The sequence below is a fragment of the Rutilus rutilus genome (assembly GCF_951802725.1).
Source record: "Rutilus rutilus genome assembly, chromosome: 22".
NCBI classification, from domain to species: Eukaryota; Metazoa; Chordata; class Actinopteri; order Cypriniformes; family Leuciscidae; genus Rutilus; species Rutilus rutilus.
The window spans coordinates 6,227,036-6,249,692 of NC_140227.1; the positions used below are offsets into that span (position 1 = coordinate 6,227,036).

Consider the following 22,657-nt stretch of genomic DNA (forward strand, 5'->3'; position numbering starts at 1 on the left):
TGCATGAGTGCATGATGCCCCTGGGTGTGACATCTGTGAAGGTTAAAAGACCACAATCTGAACAACCCAACCGATCAGCCAACTCCATCAGTCAGCCAGTAACAGCCAACACAACATCAAAGTTTGTCATTCTCTGCTGACCTCCAGAAAAAAACACACAACTTTTACCACTACCTCCCTCAGTCAAGCATCTCTCTAGCTCTAGAAGAAATCATAAAGACTTTCATTAAACTGCATCTTTATGCATGTTCAGTGGCTATAAGGAAATTCAAGTATCTTAAATCCTTAAGATAAGCTATCACCCCTTTTTAATAAGATACTTTACATCATGTAACTGATGGTTTGCTCAGCCAGGTAGTGATGTTCTCAAGAAAAACGATGTACATATTAACGATCCCCGTTCACATGGATCTGCGAAAGTGACTATAAGGCTGTATCTGCTGCCAGGCCACTAGTTACCGACGTCACTCTGTCAAGAAACACCCCGTGAACACGTAATACGCATGCGTGAATATGTAATAGCATGTTCTTGTGTTCCTCTGATTTACCATCCCTATTATTTATTGTAAAACCTAAAGAGTTACAAATGCCATTGTCACGGTTCATGAATTCACTGGTTTCTTCGTGTCTCGTGTATTTGTTGTTCTGTGTGTGTGGGTGTGTGTGAGTGGGCGTTACCGCTCGTTCCAGCTGATCTCATTCCCCGCACCAGCTGCTGCCAATTCATTCACCTATAAGTTCTCATCGCACTCTCCTCTCTTTGTCAGATCGTTGTTTTGGTGTCCTCAGTGTGTGTCCATCGTGTGCCATCTTCAGTCCTGTTCCTGGTTCGAGTTCCTGTTCGGTGTCTTCATGGTTTTCGTCTCGTCTGGATGTTCACCTGCACTGGATTCACCGTCACCACTCTTCACCAGCACGCTGACCATCTTGTCCCTGCGCCACCAGCCCACCCGAGTTTCTGAACTGTATTCGTGTCTTTCGACCAACCAAATAAAGAGTTTACTTGCATCCTTGCTTCCGCTTTGTGTATTATGACAGCCATGTTATGAATATGTGTTAGTTAGTGGATAGGCTACATGTGGTGTGCTACTGACCTTCATGGCCAAAATTTTAACTCTAGAACTCTTTTTTCATTTGATTGCAATGTTTAATTAATTACAAAACAAGTGTATGTTTACTCTCTGGAAGCCAGACTGAATGAATAAACACTGTTGCTGCATTCCTGACATGTTTAGAAAGTCACATAAGCAAGACACATCTACTATTAAGTGAACCAAATCATCATCCTCTACACACCAATACAAATCTTGATGATGAAGGCAGTCGATGCACAAGCCTCACTTTTTTAGCACTTTGATAATAGCTACAGAACATTATGTTAATGGCTGCAGGGAGCCGAAGAGTCTCTGTAGTTTAGCTGTCACTCTGCAGATCCTCAAGGAGGAAAAAATTAAATAAAAGAAAAACATCTAGAGAACATTCAGCAAGTAGGACAGGATGTTCTGAAAACCTGAAGGAATCGATTCAGGAACAGTGTCCATCTGACTCTCATAGTAAAATATTCTCCTTAGTTAATTAATTGCACACTGAATAATATCCAGGAGGTTGCTGTACTTAAATGTGGGCAAAACTCATTTTTCATTATTGTCAGGCACTGAAAAGTTTTTTTTACTTTGCAGTTGGGTCTAACAAGATATACAACAAACAACACTACATGTCCACGATCTTTGTGTTTGAAATCTCTATTAAGGAAAATGCATGCAGATTTGACATTCTGACGTCCTGTTAGGTCACAATTAATATTTTATTATTTTAAATGCCTTTTAAGTTTTTGTAGTTCACTTATACCCATGTGGATGCTACACACTGGTGGTGGTTGAGGAGAGATTCCCTGATATGATTGTAAAGCGCTTTGGGTGTACAGTAGTACATATGAAAGCGCTATATAAATGCCTCATTCATTCATTCATTCATTCATGTGGTGTGACAAATTAAAAGTATTTAAAAAAGTTTTATGTATAGTCTCTCAGTGAATATGGGCTCATAAAAATGTATATGTAATTATACAATTAGAGAACTGTTCAATTAATCACAGTTTCTTGGATGTGGTTGTCATTGCCACTCACACTAGCTCTGTAGGCCTATATGAAAACACTATTGCACCTGTTGGACCCTTTTTGGGACCGTTTAGTTATTTGCCTGCATGCGTGGACACGGACAGTTGAGCTCAAATGGGGTTGGCTGTAAAGTGGTTTCATGAGTGACGAGCGCATGTTTGAAGAGCTTTGCACGTTGTGTTTGTTCTTATTGCTGCAAATCTATCAGTAGGTGTTTTACAGCATCACTGTCTGACAATGAAAAGAGCTTCATCGAGACCTCAACAACTCAAAGAGCAGCTCCTGCAGGCCGTCGATGCTCAAAATAACGTGAGTAAATACCCACGCTGGATATGCATCATTACTAGCAACTGTCATTTCATTTAGTCATGCATTTTAATGGCATTTTCTACCCATTCATCCAATGATTAATGAGCTGTGTGTAGTTTTTTAATGCCCGTCTTTGTATATTTATCTCATAATCAAGACTTTTTTTATTTCTTTAATTAATTATTAAGGTAAATTAGATGGTTTTTTTTTTGTGTGTGTGTCATTGAGACGAATGACAAACAGTGTTGCCTTTTACCTGAATAAATATTATAAGAGGGTGCATCCTTTTATAACTGACATTTCACATTTGTTACAATAAAGATTGGTTTTGTTTTATTTCAAATCTCGCTGAAGTGCTGAAGTTTTTATTTTTTATTTTAAACAAGCTCCCTGGGGCCTTATTTCACAGATTCTTACAGCAATGAGTATGCAAGAATGTCACATTTGCATTTTGAACCATAACTGAGATCTGAAAGTGTCAGTTCTGCAGGTGCACATGTGAGAGTGGATTCAAATACATGAGGCCTGTTTACTTTCATGAATATGACCAACTTCTGAAAAAGACACAGGAACTGACTTTCTAGCATAAAGAAAAATTATTAATCAGTAATCAATGTAAGTCTTTTTTTAATGAATAAAGAATATTATGAAAGCCTGAATTGACATTAGCAATACTTCTGTCAGCAGATAAAGAACATGACGGCTTTATTGGACGTGATATGCTGTCTGGAAAGTTACCCCATGACTAAAGAGGCTCTAGTGGTAAGATACTAGCTATGTTTACACTGAGTTTATTATCACAACAGGTGTGTATTGTGGTATGGTTTGTCACACTGAAAATAAGAGTTAAAGACTGAGATCAGATGCACAGGGCCTTCAGAAATGCATTATATATAACAAAATATCAAACGCCACAAAAAAGGTGGCATTTATATTTGAAAGACAAATAGCACAAGCACACTTTTCAAATGAAACATTTAAAAAAAAACTATACTATACACTATGGAATACAAATTAATACAAAAAAAATATTGTGACAATTTGTGGTTGTCAAACAGTAGTGGAACATGTTCATAGTTAATGTGATGAACTTCACCTGTGGTTATATGTCTCTGTTGGAATTTATACAATAACGTATTCCATTTCATTTTATTGTATTATTTTTTAAATATACTTGCTCAAAGGTTTGGGGACGGTAAGAATTTAAAAATGTTTTTGAAAGAAGTTTCTTATGCTCACCAAAGCTGCATTTATTTGGATTCAAAATACAGCAAAACAGTAAAATTTTTAAATATTATTAAAATATGTATGAAATATATTTTAAAATGTAATTTATTCCTGTGATGCAAAGCTGAATTTTCAGCATCGTTACTCCAGTCTTCAGTGTCACATGATCCTTCAGAAATCATTGTAATATGCTGATTTGCTGCTCAAGAAACATTCATTATTATCAATGTTGAAAACAGTTGTGCTACTTAATATTTTTTGTGGAAACCATAATTCATTTTTTTCTTTGATGAATTTCCTAGAAACTTTAAAAGAACAGCATTTATTTAAAAAAAAAATTGTAAGGATGTAAAATAAACAGTTTCGATAAATGTAATACACTGGTTAACACTTTATTTTACAGTGTCTTTGTTACACATATTAAATGTACTTACTACAGTATCAACAGTAAATTATACATAATTACATGCCACTAACCCTCAACCAAACACTACTCCTAACTCTATACATGTTGTTAATTAATCTTACTCAGTATATATACAATGGGGAGAACAAGTATTTGATACACTGCCGATTTTGCAGGTTTTCCCACTTACAAAGCATGTAGAAGTCTGTAATTTTTATCATAGGTACACTTCAACTGTGAGTGACGGAATCTAAAACAAAAATCCAGAAAATCACATTGTATGATTTTTAAGTAATTAATTTGCATTTTATTGCATGACATAAGTATTTGATACATCAGAAAAGCAGAACTTAATATCTGGTACAGAAACCTTTGTTTGCATTTACAGAGATCATTCGTGTCCTGTAGTTCTTGACCAGGTTTGCACACACTGCAGCAGGGATTTTGGCCCACTTCTCCATACAGACCTTCTCCAGATCCTTCAGGTTTCGGGGCTGTCGCTGGGCAATACGGACTTTCAGCTCCCTCCAAAGATTTTCTATTGGGTTCAGGTCTGGAGACTGGCTAGGCCACTCCAGGACCTTGAGATGCTTCTTACGGAGCCACTCCTTAGTTGCCCTGGCTGTGTGTTTTGGGTCGTTGTCATGCTGGAAGACCCAGCCACAACCCATCTTCAATGCTCTTACTGAGGGAAGGAGGTTGTTTGGCAAAGATCTCGCAATATATGGCCCCATCCATCTTCCCCTCAATACGGTGCAGTCGTCCTGTCCCCTTTGCAGAAAAGTATCCCCAAAGAATGATGTTTCCACCTCCATGCTTCACGGTTGGGATGGTGTTCTTGGGGTTGTACTCATCCTTCTTCTTCCTCCAAACACGGCGAGTGGAGTTTAGACCAAAAAGCTCTATTTTTGTCTCATCAGACCACATGACCTTCTCCCATTCCTCCTCTGGATCATCCAGATGGTCATTGGAAAACTTCAGACAGGACTGGACATGCACTGGCTTGAGCAGGGGGACCTTGCGTGCGCTGCAGGATTTTAATCCATGACGGCGTAGTGTGTTGCTAATGGTTTGCTTTAAGACTGTGGTCCCAGCTCTCTTCAGGTCATTGACCAGGTCCTGCCGTGTAGTTCTGGGCTGATCCCTCACCTTCCTCATGATCATTGATGCCCCACGAGGTGAGATCTTGCATGGTGCCCCAGACCGAGGGAGATTGACCGTCATCTTGAACTTCTTCCATTTTCTAATAATTGCACCAACAGTTGTTGCCTTCTCACCAAGCTGCTTGCCTATTGTCCTGTAGCCCATCCCAGCCTTGTGCAGGTCTAAATTTTATCCCTGATGTCCTTACACAGCTCTCTGGTCTTGGCCATTGTGGAGAGGTTGGAGTCTGTTTGATTGAGTGTGTGGAAAGGTGTCTTTTATACAGGTAACGAGTTCAAACCGGTGCAGTTAATACAGGTAATGAGTGGAGAACAGGAGGGCTTCTTAAAGAAAAACTAACAGGTCTGTGAGAGCCGGAATTCTTACTGGCTGGTAGGTGATCAAATACTTATGTCATGCAATAAAATGCAAATTAATTATTTAAAAATCATACATTGTGATTTTCTGGAATTTTGTTTTAGATTCACAGTTGAAGTGTACCTATATATGATAAAAATTACAGACCTCTACATGCTTCGTAAGTAGGAAAACCTGCAAAATCGACAGTGTATCAAATACTTGTTCTCCCCACTGTAGGTATAGTTCACCTAAAAAAAGTTGTAAAAAAAATAAATAAATTGTTCTTCTGAACACAAAGGAAGATATTTTGAAGAATGTTTGTAACCAAACAGTTGTGGGGCACCATTGACTTCCATAGTATTTTTTTCCATAAGGTGAATTTAGGGTGATTGGGACACTTTCCGCCATTGAGATGACTTGGAAAAAGTGTCTAAATCAACCTGAATTCACCTGGAACAAGGTAACAAGGACACTGCAAAAATAAAGTGTAACAGAGACTATGTATGATGATGATGATGATGATTGTGTGTGAAACTGTTTTATTCCAGGAAACCAGGCTTGGAAAGTTGATCAACGATGTGAGAAAAAGAAGCACAGACAAAGATCTTGTTAAACGTCTGAAAAATCTTGTACGAAGTTGGCAGAGGTTGGTTGGAGTAAATGAAGTCACGGAAAAAGGGCTCTCAAGCTTTGTGGATTTAATTCCCACTGAACGTATTCCTGGATCAGCACAAACGCTCACGGGAAATTACAGCAAAGCTGTTTTCCACAATAACACGAGGGATGAAATATCTCAGGGTTCTGTACCAGATAATACTGTTAAATATCCCACCAATTTTAGAAAGAGTAAAATACCCGTCCGTGCCATCAAACCATATTCCTCGTCCATCAAGCATTTACAACAATTCACGAGCTTGAGACCATCGTTGTCCAATCAGCATTCCCATAACCAGCACATGTCCCAAAGCCATGCCACCTCTGCCAGTCACAGTGACACAAAGCATCGTATAGTGGCAGAGAAACCAGCTCAATTCACCTGCATTACTTCTAGTCTAGCTTTAAATTCCTCCATCCAAGATTCATACATAAAGATGCAACAGCCTTCAGACCTGCTCAACATACTCAAGCCTGCTACGCTGAACGTTAACCTCCATGAGGTCTCCAGCACAGTGACAGACACAAACATAACATCTGAGGATACGAAGAATCAGCATAACAATCATGGACGTCCCGCAGAGGAGGACAGAAACAAAACTACACAACCGCAAGCAAGCAAACTAACATATGGCCCTCAGACTCCACAAATCATACCTGTATCAAGCAAAACATCTGATTGTCAGAGATCAACAGAAAGTGAAATCCAAGGCAGTGAGCAGCATCTGAAGCAAAACCTTTGTTTGGTCACACAGACACACTGGAGAGAGATGTCACTAAAGAAGATGATTCAGAGTAGCTTGCCGACTTCAGAAAGATCAGGGATGGGCTTTTCTGTGGCTGAGAAATTCAAGCAAGAGAAAAAGAATTCAAAAGAGTGCAGAAAAAGACACGCGTTTATACCAGATGTCCCTGTTACAGAGCTTCCTGGGGTCAGCCGAGAGATCACCGAGAGAGACCTTGTCAGGATACGCAGGCATCGATGGCATGGTGTGAATGGCTGTTATGATAATAGAAATAACTGGTATGATTGGACTCAGTCCATAACCCTGGATCCATATGGGAATGGGAGTAAACTTAAGATCTTGCCTTATGTTGCCATAGATTACAGATGCTGAGTCTTCAAAGGAACGTTTCTTAAATCTCCAAATGAGGATTCTCAACTATTTTAGACCTGTATTTTTCTCTAGTTGGGTTTCTCTATGCTTTATGGTCCATTGCAATGGTGTGCAAAAATAAAAGTATTAGCATATGTCTCTATGACATGACGTGAATATTTTTGTAGTGCATTATTTCCTTTTAAAATAGGCCTAATTTGATAAAATCATTACATATATCATTTTATTCTATAAAACCAGTGGCGCAAAAAGTGGGTATGCACTATGTGCGGCGCATAGGGGCGCAGCACCCAATGTGTGTGTGTGTGTGTGTGTGTATATATGTATGTGTGTGTGTGTGTTCATCTGAGCCTCAATGGTCTGTCACTGCTCGTCAATGTCAGAATATTTTAGATGACCAATCGAATCAAAGTAGGCGGGCTTTATGTTCACAGAAGCTGCTGTGCGTGAATTTCTAGTAGCACCTCACTGCGGTACACAAGATCCAGGGGGCGGAGTTGGATCCAGATCTAAGGGGTGGAGACTGGTAGGTTTAGGGGTGGGTTTAGGGATCAGGGGGTGGAGATAGGTAGGTTTAGGTATAGGCTTGTTCGACTTCATGCAGCTCTGCGCAGACCGATCGGCAGCTGACTTGACAGTGCATGCCAGTTAGAAATTTTGTCCGACTTGATCCAGCGCCGACGCCACGTGACTTTGACATATGCCATCAAAGTACCGCGAGAGTGATTCGAGAGTAGCCGGAGAACTCAGCCAGCGCAGCTTCTCAAGAGCGGCTGCTTGAGCTCAGATGACGACACAGCTGTTCCACGATTGGCCGGATTCACCGCATGACAATGATCACGTGTGTTTCGTGTTTATTCGAACACCTTTAGTTCCTCTAAAGCTCACAAATCAGTTTTTTATAACAGTAAACACTCTTTTCATGTAGTCGCGATGTTATATTGTTATAAATGATTAAAAAACGTAGACTCCACTTCTGTGTTCTTCTTCAAACAGACGCTGTATGAAGCAGTACATAAAGTATTGAATGAAAATGTCTCTGAAACATTATTTGGCAAATATTGCATTTATTTCACTTCAGCTGTGGTAAAGTATGCAAACACCACGTGAGCGGTCACTACGGGAACCAGAAAGTGTCCGACTTCACGTCTCCGTTTGCAGCTCCTCCCCGCCTGCACGCGGCTACTCTCGCCGATCGGATACATCCAGCCGATGTCGAACACACCTTATATGTAAGGTGGTGGATCTGGATCCAACTCCTCCCCCTGGATTTCGTGTTCTGCAGTGAGGACCATCTCCGAATTTTAGCAGAGCGACTAGACGCTTCTAGCCTGGGTTTCCCCATGCTGCCTTGCCCACAGCGCGATTTTATTCACGCTGCTAGGCAGCCTGGACACCATGGACTAGATTTTCCCCCCAAAAAGGGAACCAATCACAGAACGGGGAGGGAGCAGCAAGACGATGACGACGTCTATGCGACACACCGAAGCAGTTTGTTTATATCTATGGATCCAACATGGCATCAGAACTGTCATCGCCTGTGGCCCATGCATATCTACTGTCACTAAAAATCAGTGGTAAAACGTGTGGAAATGCTAGATTTTTTTATAGCTGACAAAGTTAAAGTCTAATGAAATACACTGACACCTTATTTTTGTCCTTTCAAAAGTAACTGAATGCCCTGCTACATACAGTATATTAGCCTACATTAATCATAATTCTATTTAAAACATATAAATGTACATGCATATGTATAGGCTAATTATGTCATTATAAAATATATATTTGTTTATATACACACTATAAATGCATATATTTGAAAATAATAAATTTTCCGCTTAGCCTAGATCTACGCGCCCCCTAAACCCACATAATAAAGATGGACAGTGACATAGACATTTGCACAAATTAAGCATACGTTCCATACAATTGAGGTATTATCGAAATATTTACATTTGAATAACGATCGAGTGATTATTTAACAAAAGGCAAAAACGGTCAGGCCAGGGTTACATTTTAGACAGACAGACACACACACAACTCTGAAGCAATAGAAAAGTCCTCGGGACCGCATCACTCGCATTGGTGTACAAGGCCGAAGTCCACTATTCTCCAGTTGAATGGTTGCTACACACACAGTTTAGATTTGTCCGTGGTTGATGGCCAAACAACCGCCCACAGAGTCTAGTCCTGGTAGCATCGCAGGGACAGATGCACTGGAACTTTTGCACCAAGAAAACAAACGCGCGTCCCATCATTGCTCTCTCATCTACGCGATATCACAGTTTGACATGTCCGTCATTGGAAAATTCCACGTGGTGTAATGAACAATTAAGAGAAAGTGTCTTCTCATTGGATAAGAAAACTCAGTCATGAATAATTATGAGACACCGATGAGTCATCAAAGTACTATAGTGCTCTGCCACGTCACAGCCTGTGACGTGCACACGATGAAGATTTTAAACCCGGAAGATGAAAATAGCGGGAAAAAACTCAAATGTAACCATTTTCCCCCTACTATTAAATCTAACAGATGCTAACATTGTCTTCAATGGTGTTCAACACACATAGCCTACCTCTGTTAAAATCTCAGAAAATTTGGTTTAGGGTTTCATGACCCTTTAAAAAATGCTCAGCTTTAGGAGGGGAAGAGACAGGGCAAGATGAGGCAAGATGAGGAGACAGAAAAAGAAAGAGTGATGGAAATGAGGAGAGAGCAGGTATTGACAAATAATCTACTGCCACTAACATGGTTTTAAAGCTATTTCTTATCCTTTTTTGGCCTTCAAACGTTAAAAAACTCCCTAACAAACTCACATTTAGGACCTCTTTGATTTAAAAGGCGTAAGATCAATAATGAATGTGTACATATTGTGAATGAATTTAATAAACTTAGTTACCTAGCTTTCCTAGTAGCTTTCAGTAAATGAATGCGTCTGATAAAATGATTCATAAATCAACCTAACAGTTGACCCTATGTTTACTTTCTTCACTGACAGACAAACGTGAAAATATCAGCCTATATCAGTCAAAGCTCAGCTTTAGGAGGGAAAGAGACAGGGCAAGAGAAAAACAAAGAGAAAAAGAGTGTGATGCTGCTGATGAGGAGAGAAAAATAATCAGCTGCCCACTGACATGGTTTTAAAGCTATTGTTATCAACAACAAAAAAATTGTCTTTCAAAGCATCTTAAAATGCACATGTAGATCAGAGAAATCAAAATTTTCTCGGGAGATACTTGTTTAAACATTGTTCATGAGTCAAAAATATGCATTTTGAAAAGATAAAAAAAAAAAAAAACGTTTTTAAAGCTTTATTTGTCAATGACCCATATACTATGAATATATTATGAAACCTCTGTCCTGACTTTTAACAATATGTTAAAATATATATATATATTCCTGAGGTAAAATATTATGCTTCGAAATTATTTAGAGCATTGTTTTCAGTTTTGAAGAGAGACAAATTAATTAGATTGAAACTGCAGTTCCCCAATTTATCCTGTAGATGGCAGAATTTACCTGCAATTTCTCATCCGTACAGAATAATAGAAGCGCCTTGGCTTTCATGCAAGAAAAACTATTTTGTACAGTGTTTTCCTCTTATAATAACCTTATATATATATATATATATATATATATATATATATATATAATAACAACCTGTAGTACGTTTTATACGACTTTCTGTATTGCACTTTTCTGCAACTGATGACTTGCATAGACCTAAATCTTGTTATGACGACTTAAATAATTATTTACATTAGTATATCCTAATATATGTAGCACCTAAAAGGACCTGTGGTGGTGATGGGAAAAAATATAACTCTCGCAAACCTTTTGCGTTCTCCTGAGAAACATTCCGCTCTCCGGCAAAATTGTGTGATGGAAATAATATGTGATGGGGGAAATAATATGTGATGGGAGGAAAAATTATATCAACGCTTTGCATTTTTCCTCCCATCTCATACATTTTAAATCACCCGCAATAATAATACACATATTGTATTATTTATTTAATAAAAACAAGATCTACAGTTAACACAAAATATAATTACTAGTTACTATAAAACCATAATTTAACTCTTTTTTTTTTTACGTTTTTTAAAAAACGGTAACTTTTCGTATAAACAACATATTTACGAAAGCCTCCGACCAGAAGTAAAAGTTGGGAAGAATAAGCTGAACCTGTGTAAACCATAGGTGTAAACAGTGCACACCTTTAACAAAAAAAACTCTCTCCAGGTTACCATGGTGAATTTTCGTATGGGCGTGACTTAGCGTTCTCACGTGACTCCTCCACCAGCGATTCCTCCAGAGTAGACGTCGCGTCGTGGCTTGCGCTGAAAGATGGCCGCGGTGGAGCAGCGCCCGCCCGTGCGGGAGGGAATGCGGATCGCGGTGCTGTGTCTGTGCTGGTACACCGTCAGCTCGGGCGGCAACGTGATCAATAAAATCATTCTCAACGGCTTCCCTTATCCGGTCACGGTCTCTCTTTTCCATATCCTCTCCATCATCGTGTTTCTCCCGCCGCTGTTGCGAGCCTGGAGCGTCCCGCGAGCGGAGGTACCGGCCCTCTACTACCGCTGGTACATTCTGCCGCTCGCCTTCGGGAAATACTTCGCCTCCGTCTCGGCCCATTTCAGCATATGGAAGGTTCCGGTGTCGTATGCGCACACTGGTAAGTAACGGGGCGGCTGGGGGGGGGCTTTCGGTTTTTCATATCGGCTTTGTGTAACAGGCCTTATTATTTAATATCAATGAAAGTGAACGTAACTAGCCAACCTGATCGGATGTGTCGATTCTGCTTGGTTCGTTTAATCGAGTTTAAATCAACGTGCGTTATTGCTGTTTAACCCTTAACCACAGCTGGGAATCTTAACAATCTGCGTTCCCCGGACATTTAAACGCCCACTTGCATCCAAACATAAAGCAACCAATTGAAATGATGATTTAATGACTCGTCAGTAATTGCTTTACGATCGAGCTTTGATAACATTACACTTTATAGAAGTATTCTTAGACTACGTCACTTCCGCACTCTTAATACATACTGCCACATCATCCACCTGCGTGGCTGTTCAAACTAGTTTGGGAAGCTTCAATTCCTTTTGTTTATGTATGAGACAAGTGACGTCCTTATCAAACCCTGCTGTAGTAATCATGATAGAAAAACAACTTTATCTGTCAGATGTACAATAACAGAGCCGTGCATAATGACACGAACTGTTACAAACGCGCCATTCAGAACAGCGTTGAAAACTTAGTATTTCAATCTAACATAATTTGCATTTCACACAGTGACAGTAGCGTCCTGCAAACTGTTTCAAGCATCATCTGTCTGTTATGCATATATCAGCATGTAGCCTATCTTTTATGAGCTCTTCAATAGTGTCATTTTTATCTGATTGGTTGTCTTGACCAGTGACTTGTGGCTTTTACACTGTAAGGTTGCGTGGCTCCATTCATTTTCATCATCTATATTACTGGGGGGGGGGGGGGGGGACATCAAGTGACATTGAATTTTAGTTCACATAATGTAACGTTACTTTCAAAGGTATGCAGAAACTTTTAAATATATAGACATCCATGACTTTTCCCTGTTCTCAAAAAAAAAAAAAAAAATTCCAGTTGTTTGTGGTCTCTTAACAATTTATAAGCATAACAAGAAAAACCAAAAAATTCACTGACTTTAGACATTTATGGCGCTTTTCCACTGCACGGCTAGGCTCGTACAAGTAGGTAACTAAACCCTAAACCAACTTTTTTTAGTTAATGATCTGTAAGAATGGGGCCTTATTAGTGCTGTTCATTGATTTGACTAACTTTTTTGACATTTGGGTATAAAGTGTTTTAATTCTACAATATATGGTGTAAAAACATCTGAGTGCTGCCCTCTTCAGGTTGAACGGTGGCTACTGCAGTTGAATTTTCCTATTGGATGTTGCGGTACTGCGTGACGTAAGCAGGTTCCAGCTCACCACGCCCTCTCTTGGTACGAGCTACCGCGCCCTTGGATGAGCTAGCGTAGAATAGATTTATCTGTATTTAGTACAGTGGTCAGGAGGGTACGTACTACGTAGGTGTAGTGTTGCTGGTTGCAACAGCACTGCCGGACTGCATAGCTTTCCAGCAGACTTGGAAATTAGGCGCCAGTGGTTGCATGCACTTGGCCTGGAAGACCGTGAGTGTGAAACCTGCATTTTACGCGGAATTGCTTTTGAAACGCAATAGAGGTGGAAATGGGCTTCTCCACACAGCTCGCGCTGAAAAGCGACGCAGTGCCAAACGCTGCTCCTCCTGCATGGACTCCACCACCGCAGCGGCGTCTTGATGTGAGAGAGTGATCATATATATTTTAATCACAAATAATTTTTAGGCTAAAGTTAATCCTCTGGGGTCGACAAACGCGCCGGCGCATTTTGCTGGATTTTTTCACATAGTGGCAAAATATGAAAATGCCTATAGAGAGCGCGCGCTATTGACATCAACTCGATAAAACTCATCAGATGCATGTACTTTACGTCGTCTTGCGACCCTGTGAGTCACTCTCCATTTTAGAGTCTGACAGCAGGTCTCAGGTGCACGCCCTTCCGCTCACGGTTCGTCCCCTCTATCTCCGCTGGGGTCTGCCCACTATAGAGAGCCTAAGTCCCTCCCCTTCCGGTCGACCACCATGGGACCTTATTTCGGAAAAATATTGTATGGTAGTCTATGGCGAGAGACAACAAATATTTTGATCTCGTTTGAATTGTGCCCTGATTTACACATATGATGTTTGTCAATTTAAAAGATACATTTTAAAGTCAAGAAAGTCGCAGCTTGATGTAAAACTGCTGAGGTATAAGACTGTGAAAATACGTAATTACAAAGACTACAAACCCAGAAGGCGCACATGAGACGTCATACCTTTTCTCTCAATGAATGAAGCTAACTTTACTGAAGCTAACGTCTGTCATTTTTTCTATAGTCTTACATTATAATCGTAACGTAACGCCGTCATGCCTGAGTGTTTTGAGCCAGAATACACACATACGAGCAACGGATCTTGTGACGTACATAGTGGGAGACGAGAGATGTAGTTCATTGAGCGATTTTCACATAAAACTAAACGTTACTCTTCTGTTTTATGACAAACCGCGACTTTCTTGACTTTCATAATTACCTTTTAAATTGACAAACATCATATGTGTAGTTCAGGGCACAGTTCAGACGGAATAAAAAGATAAGTTGTCTCTCGCCATTGACTTCCATACATATTTTTTCCGAAATAAGGTCCCATGAGCCGGAAGCGGAGGGGCGGGACTTAGGCTCTCTATTCTAGCATTTTTCAAATATTGCCAGTGGGTGGAGTCAGGCTCTGACCAGGGGTTTAGTTACCCTTTAAAAACAGGTGCTACAGCGGTGGCTGTTACTGGCTATTTAAATCTAGCGGGTTTGGTGTCTCTTGTCGCAAATACAATGACGCTGGTAGTGACGATTCTGTCTGACCAGTCAGTGATCTGCAGTGTCACGTCACATTTTAGTATCAGTACGGTACGGTACGGTACGGTACGGTACGCTTGGAACCTCAACAGAGGTGGTACCATTTAAACGGGAGCCATACCGTACCATGCCGTGGAAAAGCGCCACAAAGTGAGCCGTATCGCACCATGTAGTGGAAAAGCGCCATTATTCAAATATATATATCTAGAGAGAGTACATTTGCCAACTCATCACAAATCTGGCATCACTAACTAAGAATTTTGCCATAAAGGGATAGTTCACCCAAAAATGAAAATTAGCCCATGATTTACTCACCCTGAAGCCATCCTAGGTGTATCCTCTTCTTTCAGACGAATACAATCAGAGTTATATTAAAAAATGAGAGTGCTTTATAATGAGTGAATGGCTGTTTGACTTTGGAAGTCCATTAAAGCACATCCATTCATGATAAAAGTGCTCCACACGTCTCCGGGGCTTAATAAAGGCCTTCATTAAGTGAAGCGATGCGTTCGTGTGAGAAAAATATCCATATTTAAAACTTTTATCGACTAAAATAACTAGCTTCCGGCAGACTGCCGTACGCATCGATTTACGGCAAGAGAGTAACCCTTGAACTTGACGCACAACGTAATTGCGAACGCGGATTGAACCGCGAGAGGCGTCAATTGCCGTCATTACCATAGACAGTAAAAGAAATGGACACAGCGACCCCCATTGGATTCAACGGAGAAAAGTGAAGTCAATTAGAAGCACTCACTTCCTGATGGCTGAGCGTACTGCGCAGACTGCGCATACTGCTTGACGATGTAGATGTGACGTGAGCAACCCGTCTGTCTTCTAGTGGCTGTGGCATGAGAAATCTGAATCATTCCCTTCCGAAACTTGCAGAGACGGAGAGCGTGAGTAGGAGGTGTCCATGAGCTAGGAGCAGGAGAAACTTTTGCTAAGTATTCTGATTAATTACTTTGTCATTTTGCCTCCACGTCCCCCCGATTGCCCGCGAGCTTCTCCTCCTGTCCATACGGTCATTTCTCTACTGTGCGACAGAGAGTCGCGTGGTTATGACGCAATCGTTAGCCTATTTTTACAAAAACTGCTTCTACGGGGCCATAACGTAAGATACAAGGTAATGGAGCCTTTTATACATTTTCGTGTTTCTTTAGAAATAAATAATGGACAAATGGAGTCTTTAAACGCCTCAGATGTAAAGTTATTCGCTGTCATAGTGACGCCAAAATGAATGGGAGTCAGTGGAATGCTAACAGCAGGTGAGGGTCTGCTAATCAATGGCGGCGCCCAGGGAAGCTTCAGTGTTTTCTGAAACATTGGCCCCCTGGTCATTACCTTGTGAGTCAAGTTCAAGGGTTACTCTTTTGGCGTAAATCGATGCGTCATTTGTGTGTGGTGTGGGTTGTGAAATGCTTAAAAACCGTGAAAAGAAAGTCTCAAAATCCAAATGAATCAAATGAGATCGTCACTGAATTTACGCGTGTCACCTGATCCACACATGCACATCTTCTTTGTTGCACGTGCAAATTAGGATACACTAATTCACAAAAATGTCTCTCTTTGTATAAATTGCTACACATTAATTCAATTTTGAATTTTGCACACACAAGCTGAAAGGCATCTGGTTGTGGATAGTAAAGCATACCTGCAACATTTATCAAGTTCATGGATAATTGTGCTTGCACGTGTTCATCATTTTGATACTATATTCATCCCGTAGTATGGGTACAATCCTTTTGGGTAGGGCGTGTTTGTTTTGGTGATTTCAAATATTAACAGCATTTCTCTGAAATCGCTTACTTAACTATTAAAAACTTTTAATAGTTTGTAAGGTGTTTGTTAAGTTTAGGTACGGAGTAGGATTAAGGGATGTAGAATATGGTCATGCAGAATAAGGCATTAATATGTGCTTTATAATTACTAATAAACAGCCAATATCCTAGTTATATGCATGCTAATAAGCAACTAGGTAATTCCGTTTGCAGATACAACTGATGGATTTGAGTTTGTTCGGGCGTATATAGCATTAAGCAGCTGTGTGTTTTAAATATGAAGCAGCGTTAGTGCAGGAATCAGCAGGGAGAGTGTGAGTGTTGTTTCCGAGGACTCGACTGCAGCTGAGATGTTTCAAACACCAGGTGCAATCACAAGATTTTACAGAAGAACATGTGACGAGACTAATGGCTGATGTTATTAGATGAGTGAATGCATGTCTTCTTTCCATTCTCTGCTTCCTAGTGAAGGCCACCATGCCCATCTGGGTGGTTCTGCTGTCACGGATTATCATGAAAGAGAAGCAAACCACAAAGGTCTGTCTTCCTCTAAACACAGTTAGAAATAAGTAATGTATTCACTGGATTTATAATGGTTTTAATTGTGTTTTAGTCATTCAGTACTGAAGTTTGGATTATTTATTTGCATGTTTTTTCGACCAGGTTTACGTGTCTCTTATACCCATCATTGGAGGTGTCCTGTTGGCCACTGCCACTGAATTGTCCTTTGACGTCTCTGGATTGATCAGCGCTCTGGCAGCCACGCTCTGCTTCTCGCTACAGAACATATTCTCCAAAAAGGTTCCTATTTCTTTTTGGTGATGTATTTAAGTTAGAAAAATTCTGGGATGAGTTCCTGTTTGAAATGATTTTTGTGGTTGTTTTAGGTCTTGCGTGACACAAGGATTCACCACCTTCATTTACTGAACATCCTGGGATTCAATGCACTTTTGTATATGCTGCCCACGTGGATTTTAGTGGACCTCTCCTCTTTCCTGATGGAAGGAGACCTGGTAAATATGTTTTGAATATATATATATAATTTTTATTTTTATTTTTTATGAATATAAAATAAGAGGGTGTTTATGAGTAAATCTGTCCAGAAATGTCCAGTTCATATCTGTCCCAAAATCAAAAGAAAAAAATGTTTTACACAAAGAATTTTGGCATTGTGTGACATTATTTTTGTCATTGTCCTCCTAACCCATTGTAATGTAGAAATGCAATTACAATGGGTTCTGTTCGAACATCATGATTTTAATGCAATCATTTTATTTGTATTAAAATGATATTAATTTTAAATTCAGTAAAACAAATTGTACTTTACTTTTTTTAATTAAATATGGTAATATTTGTTATCATTACATTAAACAATTAGGGAAGGTGGTGGTGTATTTAATAATGACATTCTTTTGATCAACAAAGTAAAACAAAAGTTGCTGTTCCCTAAATTTAAGTGCAATGAACTTGGATGTTTAAGTAATTTCAACTTAAATTACATTAAACTGGCTTTAAAAAATGAGTTGAATTTTGTATAACATTAAAAAGTTGCAAATTGCTAAACTTATTTTCAAAGCAAAGTAAAAACAGAAGACTGGAGTAATGTTACTGAAAATTGCCAAAAATTAGGTCTAAAATTATGTTAAATCTGACCTCTAGTTCATAAACGCCAAATGAGAACTGAGCCTGGGTTCTCCCAAGTTTTTTTTTTTCTCCATTAGGTCACCTGATGGAGTTTTTCGGTTCCTTGCCACTGTTGCCTTTGGCTTGCTCAGTTGGGGATATTTGGGGATATTTAATTTAATTAATCAATCAACAATACTATTGATCAGCATTACCAAACGTGGACGTTTTCCACTAGAAACAAACATTGATGTATTATTTTAATTTAATACTGTGAAGCTGCTTTGATACAATCTGTATTGTGAAAAGCGCGATATAAATAAACTTGACTTGACTTAATAGACAAGTTATTTTAATCAATCAACAATACTATTGATCAGCATTACCAAACGTGGACGTTTTCCACTAGAAACAAACATTGATGTATTATTTTAATTTAATACTGTGAAGCTGCTTTGATACAATCTGTATTGTGAAAAGCGCGATATAAATAAACTTGACTTGACTTAATAGACAAGTTATTTTAAATCCTAATAATAATATTTCACAATATTACTGTGTGATCAAAAACATTTTTAAAATCTTACTGGGCTTTTGAACAGTAGGTTACCTTTTTTTTAATTACTTTAGAGGTTAATAAAATTGCCTTTGGAATGTTTTAAACCAGTTTCATGAGATTCAACCCTGAATTCGAGACCTGCGCTGGATGGATTTTTTTTTTTTAGTCCCTCTCCCGCAGGATTCTGTCCTGCTCCCTCAAAAATGTTGCCTCCTCCTGCTCCCATCCGCAACATTCACGTTTTGTACCGCCCACAAAAGCCCACTGGTAAAGGTATACATGGCTTTTTTCAGTACGTCCATGAAATTTCCATGAAATAGTGGAATAATGTTGCCAAGCCACAGCCTTCACATGATTGCATAAACGCTCCCGATAAATTATTTGTTGTTAAAGCATCTACATTCAAAAACCACTGTAAAGCGATAGTTCACCCAAAAACTGTGCCATTAATTACTCAAATCTTTGTAAAATGTTGTCATTAATTACCCACCCTGATGTCATTCTAAGCCCATAAGACTTTTGTTCATCTTTCACAATTGAACGGTTTAGTCCACATTTTCTCCATGGTTTATATGATGAACTGATTTAACTTAGGCTTTTACTAACAACAAACCTGTCTGTGATTGGCTACATTGCTCACTGCTGCAAAAACGCGTTGTAAACAGAAACCTTTGACACTCTCCAGAGCACACATACGCACTGGTGCGTTTGCCAAATATGATGCTATTACAGAGAACACTGATCCTAGACCAGCAGTTATGGACCGCTTTTCCTTCCAAAAGCAATCAGAAGCAGCAGCAGGCAGGGGAAGGCTTAGCCTCCTTTAGATGAATAACAATTTATTCGTTTTTATCTTTAGATATTTACATTACAGTCCCGCAAATGGTTTTATTCTTCTGCAATCCGCACACACACAAGTGTTTTACCACCTGCACTCAACCATCAAACCTTGACCCGTCGGGTCCTGCAGGAGTGCAGGTGAAGCACTGTGATTCTCTTAACTCACGGCCACGCTCATTTTTTTTTCTCCGTTCTCTTCTACAGACGGAGATTTCCAACTGGACTGGAACAATTGTGCTGCTCTTCATCAGTGGTATCTGCAACTTTGCACAAAACATGATCGCTTTCAGCGTTCTGAACCTGGTCAGCCCACTCAGTTACGCCGTAGCCAACGCAACAAAGAGGATCATGGTCATTAGTATATCCCTACTGATGCTCAGGAACCCCGTCAGCACCACCAACATTATCGGCATGATGACAGCAATACTAGGTGTCTTCCTTTACAATAAGGTAATTTCCTTTTTTAGGCATATCATTACACAAATGTCAATGCAAAAATGTCAAATGAACTCGAATTGTTTTCCTCACCAGGCGAAATATGACACCAACCGGGAGGCCAAAAAGACAGCGCTGCCAGTTTCAACACAGGATTTGGTGTCGTTCGACAAGCCCCAGTCCAACGGGACCGGGCCCTTCACACACAGCTCAGACTTTCAGCACGGTCGGAGCACAGTACTCACCGACCACTTTCAGTACAGCAGACAGGCCTACACAACGAATTACAACTCCAGTCAGTATGTGGTGTGAGTCGAGCACTTCGAAGGACTCTAAAGACTCGTCTCTTTCATACGAACAAGGAGTGTCGAAATGACTGGAAAAGGAATGTTTACTCACAAAATCCTACTGCTTTACTTTTTCTTTTATTTATTTCATTACAAACCTTAGGTTGTGTTTTCACATTTATTTTGTGAGGAGATTCTCGGTGGTATGTGTAGATTATAGGAAGGTGCTGGGAATAACTTTTTTTTATTATTTTTGCACAGGATGCATTTCAGAATGTAGGGTCTTCATCGCCACCATGTTACTGCGAGTGAAGGACAGATAGACAAACAGTCACATAACGTACACTGGGTCACTGCAAATACAACTGCATCAGGGTATTTTGCGTTTTATTTGTAAATATTTTATTTATTTTTATAGGTGCATTGGTTGACCATATCATGGACTGAAAACACCCCTTTGAATTTTTGAATGTCTAATATCTGTGAAGGAGTCACTTTTTTTTTTCTGGGATGTTGAAATCATACAGAGGTCACTGTACAAGATCACTTGAATCATGGTGTACATTCATATGCATGATTATTATTTTTTGTATCTATTTTTTTTTTTTTTTGTACTGAAGTGCTGACAGGGGACTTCTTTGATACAATGGCCATAACTTATGGGTCAGTATAATTTGTTTTGAATAGGAAGGTTCATAAAACAACTTAATATTTTTGGAAGTTGACATTCTTTACATTTCAATTTGTTTAAAATCTTAGTTCCTCAAACTGCAGTCTAATAAAAAGTCTGAGGACAGTTTCCTCGACAGTGAAATTCACGAGAATGCTCTTGTTAAAGACGGCAGTATTGGAGGTCTTTCAGGCCCTTTAAGGGTGTGAAACCTGAAGTTGACAGAAACTGGACAAACTTTTTGGTTAAATATGGTCAAATGTGTTAGAGCTGAGAGTACTACACCTTTATTAGTAGCTGAAAGCATTAATAAACAAGCCAGAATATTAAAAAAATAAAAAAACGTGGGTTATTTCATAAAAACTTAGATTTTTGAGATTTCTTTTGAGCCTGCTTTTTGGGTATTACTGACCCGTTATCGTCTTTGTTCCCAAAGTTATACCAATTTTAGCAAAATGTGTGAGGTGCTTTTTTTTTTTTTAGTTTAATATTTCTGTTTCTCCACTTCTTTGCTGTGTCTTGCTGCTGGAAAGTTAGACACATTTTTGGCTAAAAGCATGCACATTCTTGCATAACTGCAAAGAGAGAAGAACTTTTTAAAATATATATTTTAAGTGTTGTATATTTTAAATGGCATCATGATATTTTTCACAAGGACAAGGTTCACGTGACATTCTCTGTCTTTGTGTATTCGGAGGATCGGTTCAGGCAGATGAAGTGCTTCACTCGTTGATACTGTAACTTCAGCTGCCCGAAATGAAAGGCTGTGGGTGTGGTCTCTTCATTCTGTCTGTTTTTTTATTGGTCCACACCTTTTGCTCTTTCATTGTGACAAATATCTTCTCTGCCGATTTTCCTACTTGTTGCTTGTAGGCGATTGGTTGTAAATGTACAAGAAATACTGGACTGAAACAACACAGTTATTAACAAGATGTGAGTTAGCACTGGACTCTCAATGTCTCAAACTGAGATTTTAAAGAAATCTACATAACTTTTTTGATTCTTGTGTTGTATTATACAGTAAATAATTGTAAACTGAGCCTAAACCTTGGAAATGTTCAGCTCAATAGAACCAATATCACAGTGACTTTACCTTCCCATTCAGAATATAATGCACTACTGTAGTATTTGATACGTTTCCAGTCAGCTTCAGAATATTTAAGCTCTTTAGACCTTTTCCCTGGGAGATTCATACGTGTCATAATCTGACAGTTATGTTGAGTCACATTTAATTGTTTGTGTGTTTTTTCCATTTGTTTTTCTATGGTGTGGAAATGCATTGTCACACTTTCTGTGTTGAGATAGTTTTGCCTTCAGCCAGTGTTTATATGATTTGATTTTAAGATGCCTTGGTACGGTTAATGTTGCATTTTTTTCTTGAAAACTTAAAGGTTATAAGATGACTTATTTTTAAATGTGAAAATAAAGAAGATTAATTGATAAAGTCTCGCTGTCATATTTGTTTAGTGCTTTGGAAAGCAGAATCCTAAAACTGTTTGTTTCTAAGTCTGTTACATTTTGAATCACATATTTTTAATGTGGATTTGGACGTGTAAACGCCACTGTAGGCAGAAAAACGCACAAACACAAAAATAGCATTGTCCCTTTTGTTTGTAATGAATGGCACATTAGCTACACTATGTTT

The 22,657-nt window shown here is 39.2% G+C and overlaps 2 protein-coding genes across 2 annotated transcripts; both read left to right on the forward strand.

The window, feature by feature from the left end:
* Positions 1-2,254: 2,254 nt before the first annotated feature.
* On the forward strand, positions 2,255-8,362 carry LOC311282172 (mediator of RNA polymerase II transcription subunit 26). Its single transcript, XM_084395807.1, has 3 exons — positions 2,255-2,426; positions 3,114-3,188; positions 6,111-8,362. Exons 1-3 carry the CDS (start codon positions 2,355-2,357, stop codon positions 7,332-7,334), a joined length of 1,371 nt encoding a protein of 456 aa, XP_084251933.1. The 5' UTR covers positions 2,255-2,354; the 3' UTR covers positions 7,335-8,362.
* Positions 8,363-11,637: 3,275 nt separating this feature from the next.
* On the forward strand, positions 11,638-22,456 carry slc35e1 (solute carrier family 35 member E1). Its single transcript, XM_084394876.1, has 6 exons — positions 11,638-12,013; positions 17,065-17,135; positions 17,262-17,399; positions 17,486-17,611; positions 19,825-20,070; positions 20,152-22,456. The coding sequence occupies exons 1-6, from the start codon at positions 11,683-11,685 to the stop codon at positions 20,365-20,367; spliced, it is 1,128 nt and encodes a 375-aa protein (XP_084251002.1). The 5' UTR covers positions 11,638-11,682; the 3' UTR covers positions 20,368-22,456.
* The last annotated feature ends 201 nt before the right edge of the window (positions 22,457-22,657 follow it).

Bases quoted from the DNA above. Each gene is read 5' to 3' on its own strand.
- LOC311282172 (XM_084395807.1), top strand. From the start codon at position 2,355: ATGAAAAGAGCTTCATCGAGACCTCAACAACTCAAAGAGCAGCTCCTG. The intron at 2,427-3,113 runs GTGAGTAAATAC...TTCTGTCAGCAG, and splicing joins CCGTCGATGCTCAAAATAAC to ATAAAGAACATGACGGCTTT. The intron at 3,189-6,110 runs GTAAGATACTAG...GTTTTATTCCAG, and splicing joins TGACTAAAGAGGCTCTAGTG to GAAACCAGGCTTGGAAAGTT.
- slc35e1 (XM_084394876.1), top strand. From the start codon at position 11,683: ATGGCCGCGGTGGAGCAGCGCCCGCCCGTGCGGGAGGGAATGCGGATC. The intron at 12,014-17,064 runs GTAAGTAACGGG...TCTGCTTCCTAG, and splicing joins GGTGTCGTATGCGCACACTG to TGAAGGCCACCATGCCCATC. The intron at 17,136-17,261 runs GTCTGTCTTCCT...TTTTTCGACCAG, and splicing joins AAGAGAAGCAAACCACAAAG to GTTTACGTGTCTCTTATACC.